The 26436-nt window shown below is 32.0% G+C and overlaps 4 protein-coding genes across 5 annotated transcripts in view; 2 read left to right on the plus strand and 2 right to left on the minus strand.

The window, feature by feature from the left end:
• On the plus strand, positions 1–15275 carry LOC138941889 (lymphokine-activated killer T-cell-originated protein kinase). The gene is made up of 6 exons (XM_070311850.1): positions 1–451; positions 585–818; positions 899–1195; positions 1369–1599; positions 1710–1846; positions 14928–15275. Exons 1-6 carry the CDS (start codon positions 331–333, stop codon positions 15156–15158), a joined length of 1251 nt encoding a protein of 416 aa, XP_070167951.1. The 5' UTR covers positions 1–330; the 3' UTR covers positions 15159–15275.
• On the minus strand, positions 1942–9020 carry LOC138941892 (syntaxin-1A). The gene is made up of 9 exons (XM_070311853.1): positions 8724–9020; positions 8152–8247; positions 8003–8096; positions 7852–7926; positions 2741–2938; positions 2577–2650; positions 2348–2485; positions 2142–2252; positions 1942–2054 (listed from the first exon to the last, which is right to left on the minus strand). The coding sequence occupies exons 1-9, from the start codon at positions 8754–8756 to the stop codon at positions 1983–1985; spliced, it is 891 nt and encodes a 296-aa protein (XP_070167954.1). The 5' UTR covers positions 8757–9020; the 3' UTR covers positions 1942–1982.
• On the plus strand, positions 3401–9510 carry LOC138941888 (condensin-2 complex subunit D3). Its single transcript, XM_070311849.1, has 2 exons — positions 3401–7257; positions 7331–9510. The coding sequence occupies exons 1-2, from the start codon at positions 3758–3760 to the stop codon at positions 7758–7760; spliced, it is 3930 nt and encodes a 1309-aa protein (XP_070167950.1). The 5' UTR covers positions 3401–3757; the 3' UTR covers positions 7761–9510.
• LOC138941891 (ankyrin repeat domain-containing protein 29) overlaps positions 10077–26436 on the minus strand; it is a 17551-nt gene continuing 1191 nt past the window's right edge. The window contains exons 3-9 of one of the 2 annotated variants that reach the window (XM_070311852.1): positions 22349–22456; positions 21188–21286; positions 12955–13053; positions 12781–12879; positions 12107–12304; positions 11918–12013; positions 10077–11646 (exon numbers count right to left, since the gene is read on the minus strand). In XM_070311852.1, the coding sequence (XP_070167953.1) occupies positions 11449–11646; positions 11918–12013; positions 12107–12304; positions 12781–12879; positions 12955–13053; positions 21188–21286; positions 22349–22456 (897 nt within the window). In that variant the 3' untranslated portion in view covers positions 10077–11448. Of the gene's footprint in view, positions 11647–11917; positions 12014–12106; positions 12305–12780; positions 12880–12954; positions 13054–21187; positions 21287–22348; positions 22460–26436 lie in introns of both variants that reach the window. The other variant, XM_070311851.1, reaches the window with a different exon arrangement.

A 26436-nucleotide genomic window follows, 5' to 3' on the forward strand; every position in this document is an offset into this window, starting at 1 on the left:
TTTTTTGAAGAGAGAAGAAAGAGCAAAGTGTAAAAAGTGCAACTAAAAAAGAAGAGATATGGGGCCCGTTCCACTTAACGACCGCAAAGCTCACGGTATCATTTCATCTTTGTTGTTCACCGAAAGTTAAACAAAGATAGATAATGCTCGCGAGCGTCGCGATCGTTAAGTGGAACGCGCCCATATTGTCGGGTCCAATCGTATTTATCGTCAGATGCGCTTGCGCAATTCGATAAAATTTAAATTATTTGAAAGTTGACGGTTATATACCTTGTTTCGTCGTTTCGTCTACTTTTTGTTCTTTTTTTCTCTTTTCTCCATTTCGTTCACATGGCTGAATTCGGTACACCAACGAGAGTAAAATGCAAAAGCAAAACAGATAATTCCGAATTAAATACTCCTATAAAAATACCAGCATCGCCTTTCTTGCAACAGATAGGCTATGGCACTGGTACGTATGTGCCTTCAAATATTTTTACGATTACAGTTCATACTATACATATAAATGAGAGATGTTTAATTAATAGTTAATACTAGCTATGTCCAAATTCATATAACTATATTTGCACATTTTTTTCTTTCAGGAGTCGCTGTGTACATGTTGGAAAGATCGCCAAAAGTAGGCCTTGCACGTTCACCTTGGGCAGTAAAGAAATGGCTAAAGGGAAAGAACAACGAAGTAAACAATGGACGTCTTCGATTAGAAGCAAATGTTCTGCGACAATTGAATCATCCCAACATCGTCGGTTTCAGAGCCTTTACCACAGGAGTAGATGGAAAGCCTTGCTTGGCTATGGAAGCATTGGATACATCACTTGGTATTTACAAAATTGAACAATTTGAACATTTTTATAATATATATGTTTGTATTAATATTCAGTGTCGCTTCATAAATTAGGTGATAAGATAGAGGAAAGACGAGACCTTTTAGAGGATGAACCATTCTCGGCTAAAGACGTTCTGAAAGTTGGTTTTGAAATTGCAAAAGGATTGAAGTATTTACATCATACAGCATACATATTACATGGAGATATAAAAAGTTGGAATATTTTGGTGTCTCATGATTTCAATGTGGTCAAATTGTGTGACTTTGGGAATGCTTTACCATTGACAGAATCTTTAGAAATAGATACATCGAGAGGCAACTTTTCTTATGTTGGAACAGAATGTTGGAATCCTCCTGAAATTGTGCTTGGTATATTTGTTTGTTTAACTACATGCGTTTCTATTCTTAATATTTCAAAACTATATATATATAATACTATTAATTCATAATCTTTGAAATAACGATTATTTCAAAAATTTGATTTCCAAAATTTATTTTTGAATTTACGATTATATAATCTCTTTAAAAATTGTATCTTGCAGAAGATGAACCAGTAACAAATGCTGCTGACATTTGGACATATGGTCTTACTCTTTGGGAAATGTTATCTTTGTCAGTGCCTCATAATGAAGAACTCGATGAAAATGAATTGTTTGACAACTCAGTTACAGAGGCAAACTTGACAGATAATCGATTCAATGATTCTAAATTTGACATGGATGAAAGTATTACTTTCCTCAAAGAAATAATGCCACGTACAAACAGTAAATATGGTAAATAATGTATACGATTTTAAATATCTATTGTTTATAATTATTGTGATATAACTAGATTGAATTAGATTAAATAAAATTTAATTTAATTTAAAAAACTGGTCTTTTAGGTACACGTCCAGCTTTACCTGCAATTGACTTGGGCAAAGAATATGAGAAGATACTTGAAATATTTTTCATATGTACTACAGCCAATTATAAATTAAGACCGAGCGCGAAAGCACTTGTAAACTACTTTGAAAAATGCGTGAGTACTAACAACAAACAATAATTATAAATCATTATATAATAGATACATATTATGCATAAAATATGTTTTTATTCACATAATTTACACTTTAAAGTTAGAAATATTAATTAAATTATCTGAGCTATCTTGTATTTTAAAATGACATAGTGATGAATAAAAGAAAAATTATTATCAGACTTACAATAATAGTAATCTTGATCTTCCGCTGTAAAAATAATTGCAATCATGATAATATCGCTTTCACAAAAGAAAATCAAGTAAAGCTTAAGTTGCTAAATATCTAATAGAATACCTTTCTATATCTGTGACTTCTTTTTTTCGTCTTTTTCAATTGAATACGTCCACCATCAATGTTATCCGTCGTCTTATTGGCAAAATATTCTATATTAGTAATTTGTTCTCCCTATTAAAAAAATTTTATATTTCATATTTGCGCTGTTACATTGTTATACATATACAATATGATTTTGTTACTAAACAAAACATATTTATACTCACTTGTTTTTCCACTAAAAATGCAATTTCTGCAAACATGTCTCTGACTTCTATAAGAGACTTTTCCAATTTTAGAACATCATTATGTCTACTTTTTATATCTGATAATTGCTGCCTTGCAATCTTGCTGTCTTCTAAAATCTACATATAATCACATATTTGATACATAAAAATATAAGATTTGTAAGAAATACTATTATAATGACAAAGTCAAATATTTAATAATATTTACATTGTCGATAAATAAGCTATTTTCTTGAGCATCCAGCATATGATCCAATTCCTCGCTTGTAACTTGCCGTCTTACTAGATTAACAAATAGTCTATTTGATGAATTAATAATAAATATATATATATTTGTTGTTTTAATAAATAAAATTTTTTATAAATACACACTTAACGAACGCTGCTGCTGCAAAAGCAAGAGACACTTATCATGATATTTTAATAATGATGAATTATAATCTTCCATTATCTCAGAAAATATTTGCATCATAGTTGTGTGTTGCAATATTTTAATTCTTGTATATATAGATCCATCTTGTGCTACAGCTATACTCAAATCGTCAATGGCTATAATACCTTTTCCCAAATCTGGAAATAATTAATAGAGAAAGAATTAATTAAGAGAGAAGAGTACAAATACAAATATACAAATTTAATTCTCTTTAGAGTTTCATTAAATAATTACATATTTACTCTTAAATTTATATGTATGTATATATACATATATGTGTATATATACATATATAAAAAATATATATTTTAAATATTTATATATAAATTTTAATATAAAATTTGATTTTTTATTAATATATAAAATTAACATATGAATTATTAATATACTAATCATTAAATATATTAATAATCGATTTGTTTCTATAAATGATCATCAAGATGCAATCATATATATATTCGCGCATACATTATATGTATATATATAATATATATATATATATATATATATATATATATATATACACACACATACAGAGAGAGAGAGAGAGAGAAGCCTGAGAAATGTCACGACTCTCAGGCTCAGGCTTCTCTCTGATATACAGGTATAAGCAGCTTATGCTTATGTATATGATTTGGTAACCAGTCATTGGTTATTCAGTTTACCGCTTCTACATGGACGCTATTGTTCGTCTCTTGCATTTTATTTTAGTAAACGAAATGTTGTGTGATAAATTTTCCTCAACATTGGCTGGTTCATGTGTATCGGAGAAACAGAACCATAAAATAATTATCGATACGCATAAGAAAACGATAACCTGAAACCCCTCCAATCTATACATTATCGCAACGATAAGTTAAGGTTATGTTTACGTCGGTGAGAGACGCACGTGGGAGAAAATGATAACGATTTAATATTTTGAACGTAATTTAAAATCCACTCATTTCTCTCACATTATGGAATCGTTACGTGTATTTCACGATTTCAACCTTGATAATCTCGATAAAGACTGGATTAAGTCAATCTGGGATTCGGACTTCATGACTTATAACGAAGCACCCGATGATTATCTCGAGTACTTGGAGAGCGGCGACGCGAGACGGTTGTTGCACAAGTCCCGTCTCGTTCTGAAGGCATGGATCGTCGCCAACGAATGTGAATGTGAAACCTCTGAATATTCATGGCAAGCCCTGATGATCTTGAATATCAACATACGTGGTCTGCTTGCCATGCTTGGTTACATAATGAAGACTGGCCAATGTGCTGAGACCGACAAAGACTCTGGACAGGCTTGTCTGGAAGCCACAAGTCTGTATCTTATGCTTCTCACAGTACCTGGTAGCAATGCATTTGGAATTTATCATCCCAATTTGTACCAGAGAGCAATTAAAACCTTGAAGATGTCAGAAAACTTAATTTCCTCCGTTAAAAAGAGTGGCAAAGAAACAACCGTGTTAAATTCTATTGATGATGAATCGGCAGATTGTTATGTTATGTTAGATTCGGAAAAGTTGGAGCTCGTAAAAGAATTAAATAGGATTATTTGCGATCTTGTTGTGATGTTAAAATCGTTTCGCTTCAAGGAGCATACAGAGTCGTTAGATATTACAATATGCATATTATTGGATATTACTAGACTAGAGATGTATATTCAGTCTCACAACAATTATGGTCTAACATCATTGTCTCAGAGTGCATTTACAGCTTTGCAAGAACTATGCAGTAGTAATCATGGCACTGTTGCTATGACTATAATGTTAATAGCGCAGTACATACTACCCGATCTGTTATTTCATCATACAAATGTGCAACCAAAGTCTATTATCATTATACATGAGACAGTTATGTATTTTTTAAAAAGTTTGTTGGAAATTCACAGGACAGAAACAACGCAGGCGGTTATAACTTTAATACATCAATTGATGGTGAAATGTCCAGAAAGATCAGAGGGTCGCCAAAGGCAAGCAGCTGTTATAATAAAACTGTTAAATATATGTAACATGAACATTATAATAACGGTTTTCAGAGATATAATATTATTTTCACATAATAGTAAGATATCTTATAGACTATTTGCACAAGAAATCATAGGAAAGCTTTTGACGGAATTTTTTTTATCGAATAACGATCTAAACGAAGATATAAAACTGAAGATGAGAAGAATTTTAGTAGCCGTTGTATCATCCCGTTGTATGGATCAGTCAATCTTGGTAAGAGGAAAAGCCATGGCCACATTTGCTTCGTTTTCTGATTGCAACAATGATGCCGATAAAATGATTCTTGAAAGCATATTTGAAACTTCAGCCTCGGATAAACCGTTTTCTATGCTCGACGAGTTGGAGAAAGCATTGTCACAGGACATTGATCCGTTACCAGGATCAAATATTATTGTTGCAATGTTATTGGACAGAGTTAACGACGAACGCGCGCTAGTTCAACGAAGCGCTCTGAAAATTCTAAGGAATTTATCCATTATGTTCCCAGCGCTTACAGACAAGACGATGCATGTGATAAGCGATCGTTGCAGGGATCCCACCTTGATTGTACGTCAATTCGCGGTGCATGTTCTTTCAGACATTTTAGAACAATTCCCTCATAATTCGAGTCTCCTCGACAAATGGACGCGGGCTGTTGTACCGCAGATATACGATATCGAAGTTAAAGTACAAGAAAAGGTATTGGAATGTTTGGGAAACGTATTGTTAAATAGGATAATGAAAGCCTCTACATATATTCCGGATGCTGCGAATAATCTGCCGTGGAGAGTGTTAGAGAAATTGAGTAACGTGAGAATGAGAAAGCATTTATCTAAAGCTTGTGGTCTATGGATCAAAAATGGCATTATTACAAACTCTGTGATATCGAATTTACAATCGCACATCGGTACAGATAATAACATAGGCGCGTGGATACTGTTAGCGGCTCTAGCTGAGAATATGAAGATTCCGACTATAGATAAATATATTGCGGATTATAAGGAAATAATCCAGAAGAACGATTACCATGCGAGTTTGGTTCTGCATGTTTTGAGACACGCGTGGTCTGTTTTAGATCGTGATTGCCTCGAGGATCTCCATCAGCATCTCTACAAATGTATTTGCCGCTTCGAGATCACATTCAACTTAATTAGCATTTGTCTGGATATTCTGAGCGCCATACTACGACATTTGCATGCCGAAAAGAGTAGTCAATTGATGGAAACGAATATGCTGGAGCTAATGAAGCTATCAGAGGCGGAGATTCAAGATTTAAGACAGGAAGAAAGTAGAAGTCTTATGCAAGAAACACTTAAAATAAGAGCTATATGTACGTTGGGTCACGCGTCACTTTTATGCACCAACAAGATTTCGTTGTCAACTTTACGAGCTCTAGAACAATTGTTGCTACAATGGGAATTGTTGCCAGAGACTGCGAAAAAGACGAAGAATCTGCAGGCATCCGCGGTGGTCATTCTTTGTCAGCAAGCGCTAAGAGATCGCGAAATCGCAAAAGAAGTCACGCCGATATTAGGTAATTTAATGCGCCAAGAAACAAATCTGGATTCGCCGATAAAGATCGCAGTCAAGATAAACGCCGCGAAAGCATTGGCTGATATTTGTCTGAGATTTACCGATCTAGTGGAGCCATATTTGCCTGATATGTGCATCAGCATGAAGGATTCGAATCCGGGTGTGAGAGAAGCCATAGTTGTGATATTTATTCAACTGCTGTTGGAGGATTTTATAAAAATGAAGGGACCATTCTTTTTTCATATATTGACGATGCTGTCCGATGCGGATAATATGATACGCGATCTGACGATCTTCCTAGTAGAAGAAAAACTCCTAGCAAAGAATAAGACTTTAATTTTCAAGCAATTCCTCGAGAGTATATATCATTACAACAATTATCGGTCCCATAGTGTGTTCTGTGGTCATAGAATGAGCGATCGAGAGAAGAAACTGTTGACGCTACCTGGAAGGGTGAATCAAGACAAGCGTAACATTATTTATGAATTTATGCTGGAACATTTAGACGCGTCGGCGAAACTTAAATTGGTTATGAAATTAACCAGGAATATATTTAGCGAAATATGTGACCATGATTCCATTGACATTACAACAGAGGAGGGGGCATGTGTCTTGAAGGATACAGTGTTCATAATCGGTAATAACCGTTTGCAACTATCGTCCTTCAGTGAGAAGCAAAAGGATACATTAGAACTCGATGAAACTTCTAACACGTCAAATAATAGCGCGGCGAATGTTATCATAGCAGCGATGAAGAAGCACAATTTAGACAATTTGTTACCTACATTAATTACGCTGAAGAAAAAACTTGCCGTTTTGAAGTCTCGCTTGGAGGATGATGTAGAGAATCTGCTATTCAAGATCTACTCGGAATACGACGAAGAGCAGTTACTTGGTGTGTTAAATGAATATCCTGAATTGGAAAAAGAAATGGATCGTTATCAACAGTATGTATTTCAGTTTATAAATGAATTTATAAATCTTCCTTTATACACACGATGAGATAATATAATGTTTCAGGAAACTGAAAGACAAAGCCGTTTCAGAGAACGATAATAGTAGGAGCGCTAATTCATCATTTATTATAAATCACAAGGATAATTCGGAATTATTGAATCTATGCAGGCGATCGATGCCCAAAATTCTACTCCATCGTCTTTCACCTTCGATGATAATGCGCTACAAGAACAGATCGGTAGATTCTGGTATTTGCTTGCAGCAACTCGCAACACCTTACGACGATACGTTAGTTGCAAATCCGTCGGCACATCTGGAAAGATTGTTGTCGATACAAACGCCACCTCCAGAGCCAAATCTTATATCCAGTACTCCTATATCGATTCGAAATTCGTATCCTAACGATTCTTTCACGCCAAGATTACATAGATCCTCGAGTGAACGAGAAATATCACCAGAATATACTTCTCGGCGTAAATTTTTTAAGAAATAATATGAAACCCAATGGTGTGATTTCGTTCGGTACGAATGCGCGCCATGAGAGAGAATTGTCTAAGAGTTATTTCACGTACAAATCTACCTACCTCGTAACTTTTGCTGCACGCGAAAAGCCGTCTGCGAGATCGTACTCGTGCGCGTCTCCAGTTCTTTTTGTATGTCTGTAAATGCATTGTATAAATATACATATATATAAATTTAGATTTATACTATTATTTTATGGTTATTGCCACTTACCCTTATTCGTATGCGATAGAATATTATTGTGCAAGTCTTTTACAATAGAAACGTTTTTGTCTATAAGCTGGATCAGCATGCGTATTTCTTCGACCTAAGGCAATGCATATCTTTATTACGAGATAAGTGATTTTAATATTTATACATACTTTGTCGAGCAATTCCTTCAGTTTTTTATTTTGGGCTATTTGAAGGTGTACTTCTTGCAAGAATCCTTTGCCAAAAGTGCTGCTGTTACTTCGGCTCTGGAAAAATTAGTACATTATTTGATAATTTCATATATTTGCCGTTTAAAGGCTACTTCGATTAAACTCCGATTATATTAATCGACGATTACTTTAATTAGCAGAATTGTTCAAATTTCTAACTATGAAATTCGTAATTTCTAATCTAATTTTTTTCCATGTTTCCAACAGAAAATTAATAATTTTATTCATATATGCGTGTATATATCAATAAAATACTATAGATATTACTTGATAAGTTAATCGCAAGTTAATCGGAGTTTATACAAAGTGGCTGTAAATAACTGTGAAAAAGAATAGTAATGAATTCTGAATATCGATTTTAAAGCGATATTTCTTTCTTTATCACAACTTTTATTTGCACACATGATTCATACATGACCGCATTTTTTGGAACAATGTATATGACTGATTATTTCAAGCTATACTTTTCGATAGATTTCTAATAATTTATAGAAAGAAAGAAGAGTACTAACGGCACGCAAATCGGGCATACGATCACGAACCATGATGAGTATTCCTTCAGAATCGGTATGTAACTGATAATTTTGTGAGCAAAATACACGCGATGTTTCGTTATCTCTCTTATCAGTGCACTATGGATATCGCATAAAATGCTTCTTAGTTGACTTCGTAATTCGTAGTCGAACGTATTGACGATAAATATCGTCGAAAGTATGACTTCTTTTGACTGAAATGCGTGGCACGCTTCTAGAGTAAAGTACAAGTGTTATAAGTGGAAGATACTTTGCATCTGAAGTGAAATAGGAAATGGGCACTTGACAGCTGTGTGCTACAAGGTCGATTATTACAGCAATTACAATTGCGCGTTTCTAATTTATTAATTCATTAATACTGCAAACAAAGTAATGTAATATATCGATTGTAAATACTATCATTTATTTAAATAAAGTTAAGAGGAAAAGAGAGAAAAGACGAAATGTATTCACACAAAAATTATTTTTTTCTTTTTTCTCAAAAAAACAGCAGTAATATTCTTATTTTAAATAAAATTTGATAAAAAATAATAAATTTTTGGCATCAATTTAAGATTTAGTAACGAAGAGGGAAAGAGAGAAAACAGCCGATTATTTATTTTACTTATAAAAATAATCTATAAAATTATATATACTTATATATAATGCATATATTTAAGAATTTTGTGAAATTAAAATGCGAGTTTAAGATAACAGACAAGAAAAAAAAGTAAGAAAAATGAAAATATATATCTTTTTATATATATATAATGATAACATTTACAGAGAGAAAGAAAAACAAGATAGAGAAATTATAACAGGTAATATGTATGTAATTTTTAATTTTTAAACGAAATAATAAGTTATTTTTATTAATTTAATGAGAATTATTTAATTTGTAAAATAAAAAATTATTTTTCTTAATTATTAATTAAAAACCAAATAGAGTTTTTTATTAATTAAAGATATGGACATAACTTGCTATGCATACATTAATTCCAGTTTTTTCTTATAGTATCACCATCATAGAATTAATAAAAATTATTCAGTTTATTCAAATATTGTATAATGTTAGCCTGAAATATAATCTTAATTTATGATCTATGTGCTATGTGAATTATTCTGTAATAAATACAACAAAATATAGATATTAATACAGTAATAATTATATACATATGTATATATCTCGTATATATATAAATTTATGTAATACATATAATATATTTCTCGTAAAGGAACAATAATATCAATTCTACTTTATAACGAAATATATTTCTAATGTATATAACTTTTATATATTATTAGCAATAACTACTTTCTTTATAAAGTTATTTATTAATTTTTCGCACTTTTTCATTAACAATAACAATAATTACAACTAATGAACTGAGTGCTATGTGTTAGGAAGATGGGAAGTACTTATCACTTTTCCATAAAGCTAAAATTATTACAAAATATTTAAATATATTGAAGTGTTTAATTATCATACTTGTAATCTATTTATTTTGGTGAGAAATTTATTTGTTGATAGTTGAGATGTATATATATACCATATATGCACTGAACTGTTACAGTTTTTTGCAAAACATTGTCCGGTGCATCAATATATTTTAATAAAATGTATTGTAAACAAATATGACAATTATAACCTTATCGTCTTGCACATCCCTCTTATGTAATAGATAGAAGATCTTACAGAATAATAGAACAATAAAAAATGTGTATTTCAAGGCAAATCAGTCAGTCTTTGAAACTCATTAGTTTCGATAAATATCGATATCTTTTTTCTGGTAATTATGCTCCAGACTGCTGACAGATGTTGAATTTTCATAACATGAGATTATAGCTAATAAGTAAAGTTTGAAAAATCTATAGTATATGTTTTAACGTATGATATATGTTTTAGATGCGTTATACATACTGCGAAATACAGAAAGAAACAGATCTATCATCTTTCGGCGTTTATAATATTTTGGCCATACTATATTTACAGTAGAAAATGTATTAAAATATTTTTACCGGAATATTTACCACAGAATGGAACGATATCGTGATTATATACACTACCTAACAATTGATCTGTTCGTTTCAATTGCATTTTTTACATTATTTTCTTTACTTAAAATCAAATTGGCATACGTTCAGGCTTTAGAAAAAAATAGAGCAATTAAAATAAACAGACCTAATCATTCTCTTATAAAGACGGATTTCTGCTCGCTCACAATCTCTACTGATATAATCGACCTATTTATGCTTGTCAATGTGTTTATTCATATTATTACGTGAAACTAAACTTCTTTTCATTGTCTCATTCTTTGCATGTTTAGCGATCATCATTAATATCACTTATGTAATATAGAGCAGTGTACCAAAAAGTAACTTAGTTTTATTTTCAGTGTCAATAAGAGTTTTATTAACAATAAGAGAATAACAAATATTATATTCTCGCATTAAAAATGCTCATATATTTTTTTCTCAAGAAATATATAACATAGATATATCCTTTAATAAGATAATATAACAAAATAATAAAATAATTTTTTAAATATAACATTATAAGATTCTCTTATCGGTAATAGAACTCTTATGGAGACACATATTATGTCAAGCTATTTTTTTCGCATTGCTCTGTCTAGTGTGTCTATCCTGCTTAGAAATATTTGAGCCGAACGATATCTCGTGATTCTCGATACAAATAATATCGAAATAGAGGAGAAAGGTATCGTTAACAGGATGCGGTTCGCACTCTCACTTTATCCCTTAGGTAATTGGCGACCTGCGTCTGCGAATGTCTGATAGCCAGTTGGAGCGGCGTGATGCCCTCCTGATTTACGAGCAAAGGATCTGCCCCCGCTCCCACGAGCTGCCTCGCGACTGTCATGTGTCCCGTCAAGGCTGCAGCGTGCAGTGCACTTTCGCCATTCTTAAAACAATAAAGAATGTTAGTCATTCCTTACATATAATATGCTTTATGAATAGCACTTTAGATATCATATACATACATATATATAATTGTATTATATATAGAGATATATCTCTCGCCTTCTTTCAAGTATATCTATATATCTCAACTATATTTTTAATTGCGGAATTTTAGATCATTTAAAATAGGCTGTCGTCGTTAGATAAGGCTACTTTGGCAAAATTGCTTAATTGTTAATCTTTTTTTTTTTAATATTTATGCTGAGACTTACCGGAAGTACGCCAAGTGAGGGACGATACTTGAGCAGCTCGCCGATGACGGCAGTGTGACCTTTGTGGGCGGCTTTGAAAAGCGGAGTCGCGCCGTCCTGTAAAAGCAGATTATTCGTGATGACATAACACAGCTCAGTTTCTGCAATATATGGAAAACGTGACGAAGGTTCTCGACACGCAAGACTTACGTGTCTAGTAGCGTCGACTTTGGCGCCGGCTTTCAACAGCCTTCTAACGATATGATCGTGTCCCATTTGCGACGCGATCCAGAGAGGCGTGGCGCCGTCTGTTCTCGCTGCGTCTGTCTTCGCCCCACGGTTCAGGAGAACCTCCAGAATACGAAGATGACCGTTCTGAGCGGCGATGAACAGTGCTGTGGCGCCGTCCTAACAAGCCATAATTAATTCTTAACTTTCGTATATTAATATCGCACCGTTATCTCAAATACATACATACGATAGTAATATTTTCAACCGAGTTGAATCGCTCTGATAGCGATAAACTTCAATTTTATAAATTCTTAATGAACACTCTTATTATAAAGAACAATTTAACTTGCCGAAGAAATTTATATTTCAATTTGAGAGAGATTTATATTCGATAAAAAACATGAAAGATTTACATTTGATAAAATAATTATTTATCTCTAGAAATCTAAAGCTATTCGTAAAGATAGATTTTTAAATTATTTGAAATCACTCACCGCGAATATGCTATGAGAAACATAAATAATTGATGAGTTTAACAGAGCTTGATGAAAATCAATTAAAGTATAATGCTGATAAATTATTACCCTGTTAGATCTTATTTTCTCGATATATAAAGTTTTATCAGTATGAAGAGAAAAATTCCGCTCTCTTACTTTCATGTGAGCGTTTGGATTGGCACCTCTCTCTATCAAGCCCTCCACCACGTCTAGATGACCGTATTGACATGCGACAAACAACGGCGTACCCCCATCCTGAAATCCACGTAGAATAAATTAGTGTTTAAAGAGCATCGAGATCTCGTTTACACGCCGCTGCCTCTCACTTACTATACTGCACGAATCCACGATCGCACCGTGCTCCAGAAGTAGACTCGCGATGTCCATGTAACCGCCCTGGGCTGCGAAAAACAAAGCCGTTGTTCCAGTCTGCAGAAACAATATAAACATTATTACATTATATGCCACATATATGATTATACTGTTATAGATATCACTGTACATAATAATATACAGGGCAATTTACTTGAATATTTTTAATATTTTTTAAGAGGAGACAATTTTTTATATTCACTAAAAAAAAAATTATATAAATCTAGACGGATGTAATTTAATTTATAATTTTATGGGGAGAAAGATTTTTTTCTGTGATGATTTCTCGATTTTTCTATTTAAAGACAATTTATTTATTATATATATATATTTCTGTTTTAAATAAATATCATAGAGACAATATTTTTCTTCTTTCTCTTCCTCGAGAATATAGATACTCGAGTTAAGTGGACTACTCCATCTAATTGTAAATCCAAGATGGAGTTTGCAAAATCGCAAAACTCTTAGCGATACGTAATAGTTTCTATATACAGATAAGCACGATGATAGCGCTAACACACTGAATGTGATTAGACCATCATTCTGATCGGCGAGACGAGACGAAACGAAAGAAAAAAGAGGGGATCGATAAAATAAGGTCTTATCTACGAAAGATGTGTTCCTTATAATAGAACATCATTTACAATTATTAATCAATTCGTCAATCTTACAGAATACGATTGTACTGAAATTTCGCAGTCTTTAACTATTGATTTCTACGAAATATCGTAACGTCGTTTTACAATACAACGTACGCGGATCTGTCCTTCACCTAATTTAAGATAATGACTCGCGTTATAAAGCGTGACTATCCGCTACACGAAGCACATGTCGCGCTCGCGCGCGAAGCGGTAAATTTTCGAAACTCTCATCGATATCGAAATACAATCGGAGTTTCTGGTTTATTTCGAGATATGAGCTTCGATATTACATGACGAAGCAATTAGAATCCGGCGTTACGCTTTCACGAAGGAACATAAATTTTATTGGGGAAGGAGGAGGAAGGAATACGATTTCGATCCTATAAGCGCGCGGAAAGAAATATGTAAAAAGTAAATTAAAAACGAGAAACGGCATGAAATATTAGTAAATTGCCAAATTTACACAGTGCTCTTTCAAATAAGCGCAGCAAAATTTGACACAATTCTTGAAAGCAATCTGAGAAAGAAAATTAAATCATTTTTTCTTATAACACGCGCGCAAAGAGTTCTTAAGATTTCTTAAAATTATTCGGGCAATAATACCGTCCAGATCAATATTAGGATAAATTATATTTCCAAATTTCTCGCCGCGATATGTAACATAACTTTTTCACCAAAAGATTTCTTTCTGATACAATTAATTTAAGAATTAATTTAAAATCTTTTCAATGATACATCTTAATTGTAACAAAATTTATTTATAAAAGATTTCTTATATATATTACATGTTACCTAAATCTGTCTCGAAGAAAGTAATACAAATTGCAACAGAGTTCATCCCCCTCTTATCTACATATTTATTTTACTATACAGATTTAATTTCTACAAATATTATAACTTCTTAATCTCGTGATTTATTTTGACGTCCCCTTTGCACAGATCTCTATAGGCCCACGCCTGAATAAATATAGCCCGTTGTGAGTAAAATGTACTTTCACTGCCATAAAAGCTTCTCTCGGAACGACAAGCTTTATCCTGTTTTTCTACTTTTCTCTCTCTGAAAAATGAGATTAATTATTTTTTAAAAACTTTAATTTGCGAGATATGTGGCGCATTGTTTTGTTTGATATTAACATTATTTTTAATGAGAAAGGAAGAGATTAAAATCTCTCTTGTGTAGGTGTTCTTCCTCCTACATTCTTGATCGCGCTTATCTTTCGGAGTTCTGCTCTCCTGCGCACTCCATTTGCAAGGCGCGGTGAACTTTATTTTCTTTTTTGCAACTTGCAGAACGGATTCCCCTGTCTGGAAATGGGCCGCGCGGGTGCATGCAACGAGCGTGGAGTTACATGTGCCACGGTGCGTGGCGAACGAAGCGGGGGACATACCTATCCATTACTAAACCGCAGAAATTCTATAACGCGACGATCGCAACCTGTCATGTCTGGCGGTAAAAGTCGAGGCGACACGTTTCTTTCGCTTCGACTGTCAGTGCAATCATGCGTAAGGAGGCACTCGTAGAAATATTCGGTCAACCTGACGGATCAAATGCACGATGATATATCTGAAATTGTTAAATTAAAATAATTGAATTATTTTTATTTAAGACGTTGAACAAAATTTCAAAATTAAATCGATATCTTCGAAGGCTCAAAAATTCTTTATGATTTTTGTGTTATCGGCAAAAAATTATATAAGCGATAAATATATGCTAAGAGAGATAATACATAAAAATATTCGAAAATAGTTTTTGTGAGAATGAACTTTGTATCTTAGTAATTTAACATAAGTAAATTCCTTTTTATATATTAGGTGTACAACTTTGCTTCCTCCGTTTTCCTATAGATGGCTTTAGCGGTAAGTAGTGGTCGAAATAAGTAGATCATAGACGTCATGCGATAAACTTGGGCATCTGTCAACATAACCCCATAGAAACATTAGTCGATTTGTGTCTGCGTCATAAAGTTATTCTCGATTGAAAATGTCAGTTTATGTCAGCCAAATTCTCGTTATTTGCGGGAGGTTTTAATTTTCTGCTTCAATATGAAGAAATCTGCGGCTGAGGCTCATCGAATGCTCTCAAATACTTATGGCGAAGCCGCTATTAGTGAAAGAACGTGTCGTGAGTGGTTTCAACGCTTCAAGAACGGTGATTTTCACGTCGAAGACCGGCGTAACGGTGGAAGAGAGAAGGTTTTCGAAGATGCAGAATTGGAGGCATTACTTAATGAAGACTCGAGTCAAAGTCAAAAAGAATTGGCACGATCATTGGGAGTGACTCAACAAGCAATTTCAAAACGCCTCATAAATGTATAACCAGTTTTTTACAATAAAGCCTCGAATTTCGGAAAAAAATGGCGGAAGCAAAGTTGTACACCTAATAAAATCAAAATTAAATTAAATTAAAGCTTGAAACTTAAAACTTGAAATTAATTAATTCATTATCTTTAAAATTAAAACTAAAACTAAAATTAAAATCAAAATTAAAATCAAAATCAAAATCGAAATTAAAATTAGAATCACAATTAAAATCATAATTAAAATTAAAATTATCATTGGGAGTGACTCAACAAGCAATAATCAATTTTTTACAATAAAGCCTCGAATTTCGGGAAAAAAACGGCGGAAGCAAAGTTGTACACCTAGTACATATAAATTTTGAGGCTTTTTGTAAAAATAATATAGATATTTGCAAAAAAAATGTAATATTTTAATCGGTCAAAAATTAGAACTGATTATCAGAGAAAAATCCGATACGAATTGAAGATCTGATTGTACTCCAGAGATGTCTGCTGAATCAGCCTCGGCATGTGTGCATAGCGGTATCGCGTTTTATAGCTTACAAATGCAAATTTCACCGATTGTACATCGGTCCCAAGTGGGACAACAAAAGGTCAGTTATTTTCGTTTCGCAAGAGCGCGGAGCGTCAAGTTCGATTAATTCACCGGAAAATGGTCGAAAGATAATCAGTATAATAAATGACGCGTGATACTTTCACTGGATGATATTAAACTTGATCGATTATCAAATACAATTTTGATCAATGCCTTATATTACAGGATCGCTTCAATTAACGTTCGTTCATGGTGTGATGTTTGCAGCGAGCGACTATCTACCTATCTATAATTTATGAGACTGTCGGACGACCTAGCGATGTCATTCACCCTTGCCAGTATTGTCCATTTTTAGACGATCAATAATCGCGCATAGAAAATTTTTAGATGATACATCTACAGAAGTTTCTTCTTTTAACTTTTCTGCGATTAAATGTGCGGCCAATTGCGTGTTAAAATTTAAAATCACAATAAATGCCAAGTTAATGCGAATGAGAAAAAGATTAAATAGCATAATTAAACGTTACGTTTATCCAAAAGGTATTGATGATTGATTGCCAAAGATCCGCAAAAGATTTGGCAAATAAAATTTTGTAAAATATTATATGTAATAATTAAAAGAAATATGTATATATGTGTATATATGTATATATAATAAATAAAAAATTAAATTTGGGAAATACGATATATTCATTTCCTTCTTATTGAAATTCTTTCTAATGTTTCACGAATAACACATGAGCATTTTATTACATACATACGTACTCGTGCGATTTTTTAATTTTATATACAATATTTATAATAGTACATCCGATAGAGAAAGAGAAAAAAAGTAAGAGGGTTAATACGTGTAAATAGATTATAAATACACAGTGTCAGTGATAATTCCTGAATTGTTACCGTTGTTGCATATTTCACACAGACGCTTTGCTATTAGAATCACGCGAACTTGCATTATAATACAGCGTTATAGCACAAACTCACGTGTACTTCATTTAAGCAACCTTGAAACATTTTCTCTCCCTCTCTCTCTTTCTTTCTTTCATTTGATCCTCGTCTCTAACTTTGCGAATATTTATATTACAAATCGTTAAATATTCTCTCTCAGATTAGCGTTTTAGAATCAACAAGGAACAGCTATTAAAATTCCAAATTCTCTGCGGATTTTTTTTCTAAATTTGAAAAGAAAAGAGCTTTACACATGATTTTTTTCGTAGATTAAGATTTTACGTTTAATTACTGTTGCTTCTAAAGGATTTATAAATAAAATAAGATATAATTACGTCTGTAAGTAACGGTCTTGAAATACCAGAGCATTAATTTAAAGAGAATCGCGTTTTCCAGCCAAGCTTGAAAATGATTCTGGATCTCGATCTGCTGATTGCATAAGATGTCGAATACGTTTAACGGGTTTTTAAATAACGTTTGCGTAATTCTGTGCCGAGCGCAATGCCGCTCATCATCATCGTTTATGCTCAATCTCAGGAAAGAAGCACGAGTCATATATGATTAACTCCATCATTGAATGTTATTCACTTCTATTCCCGTGAGCGCGTTTACTCGTATATCATTCTCTCGTTATCGTGCCTATAATAAGTAATCGCGTCAAGCGCGAGATTGGAGATTATCTAGAATTTGTTTTACACAAATCACGAAGTGTTTGCGTTTTTGTGATTTCTTTTTATAATAAAAAAGATTAGATGAAATATATATCATAAGTTTTGAAATATTTTACATCAGATTTTCTATGCTACAAAAAATAATTAAATAAATAACATTTACTGTAATATAATTCACAAAAATTAATATTGAGGGAAAAATCGTGAATTTTTACAATACACACACTTTCTATATCTTGTCGCTCTTTTACTTCTTAAGATACAGTGCGATGTCATTTGGTTGAACGCTGGCAGTTTTGTAATCGATTTACATACAATGCCGTAATTTTAGGGTACACGAGACAGCAAGGCAGAAAGAGAGAGAGAAGCGTGGGTTTAACGATAAATCTTCACGAGGCACTTAAAAAAGAAATGCCAGACAGCTTCCTGGTACTCTTCGCGTGACATGCTACGCGACGAGCTTTTTATGTCTCGCGCTGAGACTCTTTACATGCATTTAAAAAAGGTACAACGCGTTGCAAGGGGAGTAGCACTCCAGGAAGTTTTACAAATTCTATTTCGAGAAACAACGAAAAAATAAGTAAAATAATATTCTTAATAAAAAAGTTGTCAAATTTGAGTTTCTTTAGAAAAGACAGAATTTTCAACGAATCTTAATTTTGTCTTATTGTTAGTGAAAGTGTCAGGCATTGTTCATTTTACAAATAAATAACTCCCCATAGATTAAGTTTCTAGAATATAAATATTATAGAAATCTCTCTCTTTCGCGTGTCATTTAATGTAAAAAAAAATACATTAATATATTTTAATTTAAACAATTTGATTATCAACATATAAAAAAATTGATATAAAAAATTATAAAAGATATGAAAAAAAATTATAAAATGCGATTAAATTTTTGCTGTGACAAAAAAATCAATTGGTCAAAGAATTAATTTCACAATGCTTATCACATGTTATTCGTGATACAATACTTAAATATTTCTTTCTTTAATTGCAATTGCAATTCAATTGGCATGCAATCTTAAGATCTTACTCAATACCGTTTTTGATAAAAATAACGATTATATCTATATGAAAGAAATAGAGTAACACACAATCCTGAAGATATAAGGTATAACGGAACATCTCCTTGCTTTTTCCAACGTTGTAGATCAAAGATAATAAGTGTGGTAAAATAATAGCTAAATGCTTCATCACCATGTCATCACGTCATTACAACTGTTTTATAGTTGCAGCTACAGATTACAACCTAATAATCTTATACGTTTTGCAATAATTATAAAATAAATACTCCAAATTGCACACAATTTGCTCGATGATATGCTTTCGTAGAAAAATTTTTTCTCTACACATAGTGTAACAGAATATCGCTTATCTCATAAATGATTATTTCGTATGATCTTGGTAAGAAATAATCAATGCTTGACATAGATAAATTGTTTGATAACACTCTTGTTACAATCAATAACAGCGATAAATATAAAAAAATATTAAATAAATTAATAATATAAAATATTTCATAATAATTAATAAATTAATCAAACAATGAATAATTAAAAAATATTTTAAAATAGACGAGTTATATATCTTCCTTCTATGCTAAACATAGATTTTTAGTCATATAGAATAAGGCAATAGATGCGCTCGTGCTATTACACACTCGCGAGAGGTATTTCATTCACTCTTCCTCAGATCGTTCTATATATATATATATATATCAGGGTTGGGAAGTAACGCGTTACTTGTAACGCCGTTGCCGTTACAGTTACTTTTTTTCGGTAACTGTAACGGTAATGGCGTTACAAATTTTATTTGTAACGGAAAAAATAACTTCGTTACATTTTTCGGTAACGAGTAACGAATTTAACAGTTACTTTTATCGTTACTTTTTTCAAATTTTTTGATTTATTTAAGATATTATTCTTGCTATTGTGCGTGATAAAATTTTTATCTTAACCATAAAGCCGTAAGCAAATCGACCAATTAGCATTCTTATTATGTTGTAAAAATGCTTGAATGTGATTGATCAACTTATGGCTCTTGCAGACCAGTGCGATGACGCGACGCGCGATATCCAATGAGAGCTTTATCTTTTCGGAAAAGCAGAGCTCTCATTTACTACCAGTTCTAAGTACCTTGCAACGAAAATTAGAAAATCTCAATAAATCTGACCTTATAGATTGCCATTCATTAGTTGAAGCTATTCAGCAAGGTTTAAATAAAAGGTAATTTATTAATTTGATTAAACATATGTTATTTAATTTTAAATAAGGATTTATAATTGAAAAATATTATTTTATTTTAAACTATTGATTCAAAAGTATTAATTTCAATAAAACAAACAATGTCGCTTAATTTACTATATTTGATTTTAAATTTCTTACAATATTTGAAACAAAAGAATTAATAATAGCAGCATGTTTACATCCAAAATTTAAGTTAAACTGGTTAACCGGAGAAAAAAGAAAACGTGCTGAAAATTACTTGGAGGATTTATTGGGAATCCGATCGACTGAAAATTCTTCAAAAGCTGGAAAATCTGACGATCACGATGATTTTTTCATTTTTGAGCAAAAAACGGTGCAAAATGAATCTGAACAAGAAGAATTGCAACGGTTTTTAAAATCAAATAATTGTAATATAGAAATGTTAAACGACTATCCAAAACTTAAAAAACTTTTTATTAAATATAATACAGCTCTACCAAGCAGTGCATCCGTAGAAAGAATGTTTAGCATCGGTGGCTCTGTATTAACACCACAAAGAGGGCATTTAAATGATGATACTATGGAGCAACAAATTTTATTAAAAATTAATAAAGAATTTCGATAAAATTTAATCATTTATTTTGTAATAAACCTTGAATGAAATCTTGCTTACAATTTTTTAAAAGTTTTTCTTATGCAAAATAATTTATTAGTTTGTATTGTAAAAAAGTAACGGAAATTGTAACGACTCGTTACTTTTTAGTAACTGTAACGGTAACGAGTTACTTTTTAGAAAAAATAACGGTAACGGTAACGAGTTACTTTTATAAAGTAACTTTCCCAACCCTGACATATATATAAACTTTGTCGTAAGATCAAGATTTACCAGTCTTTTGGCATTAGAATCCGCTCCTTGGTGTAACAATTCGGTCACAGCGTCGATATGGCCACCGGCGGCAGCTAAAATTAAAGGTGTCGTTCCATCCTAAAAGAAAATGACCTCATTTAGAAAACTTAACGCTTGTTACGAAGATTCAATTGGTCACGAAAACTTTCCTCTACCGGTGAACGTTACCGGCGAATGTATGCCGCCATACATTTTCTAATCGATCCTCACGAGCTATCAAGATATAAGTGTCCTGAGTCTATTAACGCAATTAGCATGTAGTATGTATATATAACAATGATAATACGTCAAAATAGGAATTATTTCTTCTAGTAAAAAAATTATAGCTGAAAAAATTGATGTTTTACTTTCTAAATGTAATTAAAAAGACCTCATTATTTTTGTAAATTATAAAAAATCTCGTAAAATAAATCTTACAAGTGTATCCTTTACATTTATAATATCTTATTTTTACATCATTTTTACGTCGGATATCTCGTTAAGCTATAAATAATATGAAGATTCGCGAAATGGTATTCGATTGGAATTTCGAACGGACAGAAAGTATATTATTATGCTTGCCGGCTTAACAAAATCACGACTCGATTCGATCCTGACAGTGACACGATTTCATTCGGATGAGCTCGCTGGTAAAACGCGTTTGGCTTCCAGGTGGAAAAGTGGCACGATTAGTGTCCGCGCGTGATCTAATAAACCACTTTCCAGAAGAGTACAAAGTTACTCGCGCGTTGCTCGCTCTTCATCATCGTTTGCATAATCAACCAACTGACAACGAGGAGAGAAAATCGTCGCTTTTACCACGAAATTTTCGATTTATTGTAACATTATTCGCTATTTCAATCAGAATACGCGAGCTTCAATCTGCTTGATTTCCGACAACATCATATGCATTTCTAGGCAAGCTCATACGATTTTGAAATAATCAAACCGATATGGTTTCAAGCTAATTAAACTAATATTTGATTGATCAGATACCGCGTTTCAAAAAGGTCCCAAGCTAGTGTATCTTAAAGAAAGAGAATTCAATCTAAAGAAAAAATTTAGTCCGCCTGTCCTGATTATCTTATTTCGATTGTGCGAAACTTTTCCGATCGCTTAGCGAACTTTCTGAAAAGAACAAAATTATATCATGTTATTGACCTTGTCCTTGCAATCGACGTGGACGCGTCCGGAGTCCAATAAAACACGGAGACGCTTGGCGTCCCCACGTGCCGCCGCCAGATGCAGCTCCACATCCCAAGGCGACTCCTTCTAGAAAACCCCCCCCCCCAAAAAAAAACAAGTTAATAAACATGCTAATGAAATTCTCATTTCCTTGAACTTACGTAAGGTAGTTACAGTTGGAAAGAATTATGATCTATACAACCGGTCAGAAAATATTTAAAAGTTCATTTCAATACGTTTGCTGAATATATCGTAATCATTAAATTAAAGTTATAACGGATATCCATCTTCTTTAAATTAAAATTTATTAATCAATAAAGAGTAAACTTAGAAAGATATTAAAAATCTTAAAAAATTATAAGAAAGTTTAACAAAAATTTTAGATAATTTTAAATTCTTTAGATTCTTACTAGATTCTTACTTACTAAATTATTCAATTGATTGACTTTTACTTCGATCATTTTGATATGTTTTCTCAATAGTATTTTCATCAAAAGATATTTTCGTATACATCCGAGCCAACTCCGCATCGAAATAATGAAAGGATAAACATTTCTATACCAAATTCGGTCTGGAATGTAACATAAACTAGGACATATATAGTAGAATATTAATGTAACCGCGTGAATATGCATGTGGCTTGTCGGAACCATTCAAGTCACAAATATATTTTTAGCTTCTTCATAATCTCAAAAAAATGCTCTCGATCCTCCTCGATGGGATCAATAATTTTCGGCAAGTGTCCGGTTTTTATTACCCTCATTGATTTTAACGCAAACGCATTTTCTTCAGCGCAAATATCCTCGCAGTTTTTCGATGATGATCAAAATCCCCGCTTTCGACTGTTTACGAGATAAGTCGATCATGAGTTATCTCACAAATAACTTTTCAAGCAGAGAGGAAGGAAACATCTCGTGGAATATCGAGAATGTATTTGTGTTACTCTCGTAAGGTTGATTCGTATCGAGCCATTCTCACGGATTTATGATTTAACAAAACTTTTGCTCCGAAATATTTCGAAGAATTCTACGAACAGGAAAAATATGGATTTGTATTTATTTTTTATTATTTTTATATATTAATCCGTGCCTTGCGGCTTTGGATGTTTTCCAGTTTTTACATTTGTCATTCTGTCTTTGTTTATTTGTGTCTTGTGTTGTGTCGTGTGTTTCTTTTGTGTTTCCACAATAAATTAATGGTCAAAAATTCTTAAAATTTCTTACAATTTAACATATTTAAAATCCTCCAATCAAAACTCAACCTTGAAATTATAATTAGAATAAATTAAATTAAATTAAAATTAAAATCACAATCAAAATTAGAATTAAAATTAGAATTATTAGGTGTACAACTTTGCTTCCGCCGTTTTCCTATAGATGGCTTTAGCGGTAAGTAGTGGTCGAAATAAATAGATCATAGACGTCATGCGATAAACTTGGGCATCTGTCAACATAACCCCATAGAAACATTAGTCGATTTGTGTCTGCATCATAAAGTTATTCTCGATTGAAAATGTCAGTTTACGAGCCAAATTCTCGTCATTTACGAGAGGTTTTAATTTTCTGCTTCAATATGAAGAAATCTGCGGCTGAGGCTCATCGAATGCTCTCAAATACTTATGGCGAAGCCGCTATTAGTGAAAGAACGTGTCGTGAGTGGTTTCAACGCTTCAAAAACGGTGATTTTCACGTCGAAGATCGGCGTAGCGGTGGAAGAGAGAAGGTTTTCGAAGATGCAGAATTGGAGGCATTACTTAATGAAGACTCGAGTCAAAGTCAAAAAGAATTGGCACGATCATTGGGAGTGACTCAACAAGCAATTTCAAAATGTATAACCAGTTTTTTACAATAAAGCCTCGAATTTCGGAAAAAAAATGGCGGAAGCAAAGTTGTACACCTAATAAAATCAAAATTAAATTAAATTAAAGCTTGAAACTTGAAACTTAAAACTTGAAATTAATTAATTCATTACCTTTAAAATTAAAACTAAAACTAAAACTAAAATTAAAATTAAAATCAAAATCGAAATTAAAATTAGAATCACAATTAAAATCATAATTAAAATTAAAATTAAAATTAAAATCAAAATTAAAATCAAAATTAAAATCAAACTCAAGATTAAAACTGAAATTGCTATAAAATATACAAAGAAACAATAACTTCAAATTATTAAAATCAGACAAATTTAAAATTAACAACTAATACCTAAAACTCAAAACACTCAATATAGAAACAATCTAATAACCAAACTGTCCAAATACAATAAACTAAAATAAAATATAATATAATAAAATAAAACAAAATAAAGTTAAGTTAATACTGAATCTGAAATAAATCTCTGAGTTATCTAATACACATTAAATATTAAATATTCAACATTCAACATTTAACATTCTTAACCGCAGTTTATTTGCTTTTGCATTCTTCATCTATCTTTGTCTGTTTTCTTTATATTACTTCTTCCTCCCCAAAAATGGATTTGTAAAAACTCGACATACACATCTGTAATTTTACTCGTTCATCTGTCGTAATCCGTGACACGCGCAGAATCGCATGATCAATCTTTGTATATAATCTTTTTTATAGAGAGAAATATAAAAGTGTGTCTCGAAAAATTAATACAGCTTTATTCAAAATTTATAAATACCAAGAGATATTTTGGAGAAAAATGTAAAAATATTATTGTTTTAAAATTTTCATGATTATCAACCGCGAATTTGTCGAGTAATACGTTCGAAAAATCTGATGTAAAATCATGTGGAGATAAAGAATGCAAATTTAACTAGCTATTAAGCGTTCGCACACGCACACACAATGTGACGTCGGTGTGACCAGCTTTAAACCCTACATTCAATATTATGTAATATACGTCATGAAAACAATATAACGTTAATATAATATTTATTCTAATAAAATCCAGTCATTAATTAAATATTGTTAATAGATTAAATTATCTGATGTCCTTGAATTGTACGATATTCCAATGGAAAATCATCGTACTTAATACGCAGTACAATCTGTTTTAATCCCAAATCCCTAATATATTCCGCGACCAGTTTTTTGCGAAAATATCTGGACGAGGAAGTGGTTAAACGGCGCCTCGTGGCGCGACAACTTCGCCTTTCATTTTTAATCGCACTCGCAGGTGCGCCCATTCATCGTCGAGAGAACCAGGAATAACGTGCTAATAAAAGATAAGACGTATATTCTTGCGCGGTATACATTTAATATTTAATATATGTATATCATGTACGTTTTACTCGAGTAACACGCGAATCGTGTTTGACGTACAGAATGACAGATAACAATCAAAATATATATTCGGAACAACGGTTAATCGAAAAGAATTATTTCGTTTTTTTCTGCGAAAAACAATTGACTAATCAAAAAAGAAAAAAGAAAAAGATGAAAGCAAAATAATGATAAACGTAAGGTGACGACAATTATGAGGTTATTATACATGAAAAGCTCAATGTAGTAAAATGTTTAATCCTTTTTACCATTATGTTACGATTGAAGAAATTTGATTAAATTTCTTTAATTTTTATATTCGAGATTAGTGTAACAAAATAAATAATATATACTAAAAATACAGGGCAAAAATACAGCAAAAAAAAAAAAAAATACATTGTAAATAATTTTCTTAAAAACAATTATTTTTTATACTAATTGATTTGTCTCATTATTCTGTACATAAAAGTATTACGGTAAGATTATCGAAAACTAAATATTTTACAAGATATTTAATTTTTTATATCAAAATATGTCAGATTAAAATACAAAATAACTCAAAAAGTATTTAATGAAAAAATACTTTATTATAGTGTTTTAGAAAGCTCTCGACATAAGCTATAAGAATATGCAATAAAAAATAGGGGGTTCCGTTTAAGAAATTAAAGGTGCCCTTGACTTGACCTTAACGATGCCATCCAAGGTCATACCAATGACACCATTTTATGTTCCCCTCAAAACCATACAATTTTTGTTCAAAACGTTTTTCTCTAAAATGCTTAGTTTAGGACACCCTGTATATTACCATATTTTATTGTGTAATTTTCATTCGAG

The sequence above is a fragment of the Polyergus mexicanus genome, unplaced genomic scaffold (genome assembly GCF_030449975.1).
Source record: "Polyergus mexicanus isolate NDT 795.1 unplaced genomic scaffold, iyPolMexi1.0 SCAF_20, whole genome shotgun sequence".
In the NCBI taxonomy this organism is placed as follows: Eukaryota; Metazoa; Arthropoda; class Insecta; order Hymenoptera; family Formicidae; genus Polyergus; species Polyergus mexicanus.

What these genes read in the sequence shown, in the direction of transcription:
- LOC138941889 (XM_070311850.1), top strand. Translation starts at nt 331, where the DNA reads ATGGCTGAATTCGGTACACCAACGAGAGTAAAATGCAAAAGCAAAACA. An exon ending in ACAGATAGGCTATGGCACTG is followed by an intron (nt 452 to 584) that starts GTACGTATGTGC and finishes TTTTTCTTTCAG; the next exon opens with GAGTCGCTGTGTACATGTTG. An exon ending in TCCTCCTGAAATTGTGCTTG is followed by an intron (nt 1,196 to 1,368) that starts GTATATTTGTTT and finishes TGTATCTTGCAG; the next exon opens with AAGATGAACCAGTAACAAAT.
- LOC138941888 (XM_070311849.1), top strand. Translation starts at nt 3,758, where the DNA reads ATGGAATCGTTACGTGTATTTCACGATTTCAACCTTGATAATCTCGAT. An exon ending in GAAATGGATCGTTATCAACA is followed by an intron (nt 7,258 to 7,330) that starts GTATGTATTTCA and finishes ATAATGTTTCAG; the next exon opens with GAAACTGAAAGACAAAGCCG.
- LOC138941892 (XM_070311853.1), bottom strand. Translation starts at nt 8,756, where the DNA reads ATGGTTCGTGATCGTATGCCCGATTTGCGTGCC. An exon ending in TCTATCGCATACGAATAAGG is followed by an intron (nt 7,927 to 8,002) that starts GTAAGTGGCAAT and finishes ATGCATTTACAG; the next exon opens with ACATACAAAAAGAACTGGAG. An exon ending in CATTTTTAGTGGAAAAACAA is followed by an intron (nt 2,253 to 2,347) that starts GTGAGTATAAAT and finishes TTTTTTTAATAG; the next exon opens with GGAGAACAAATTACTAATAT.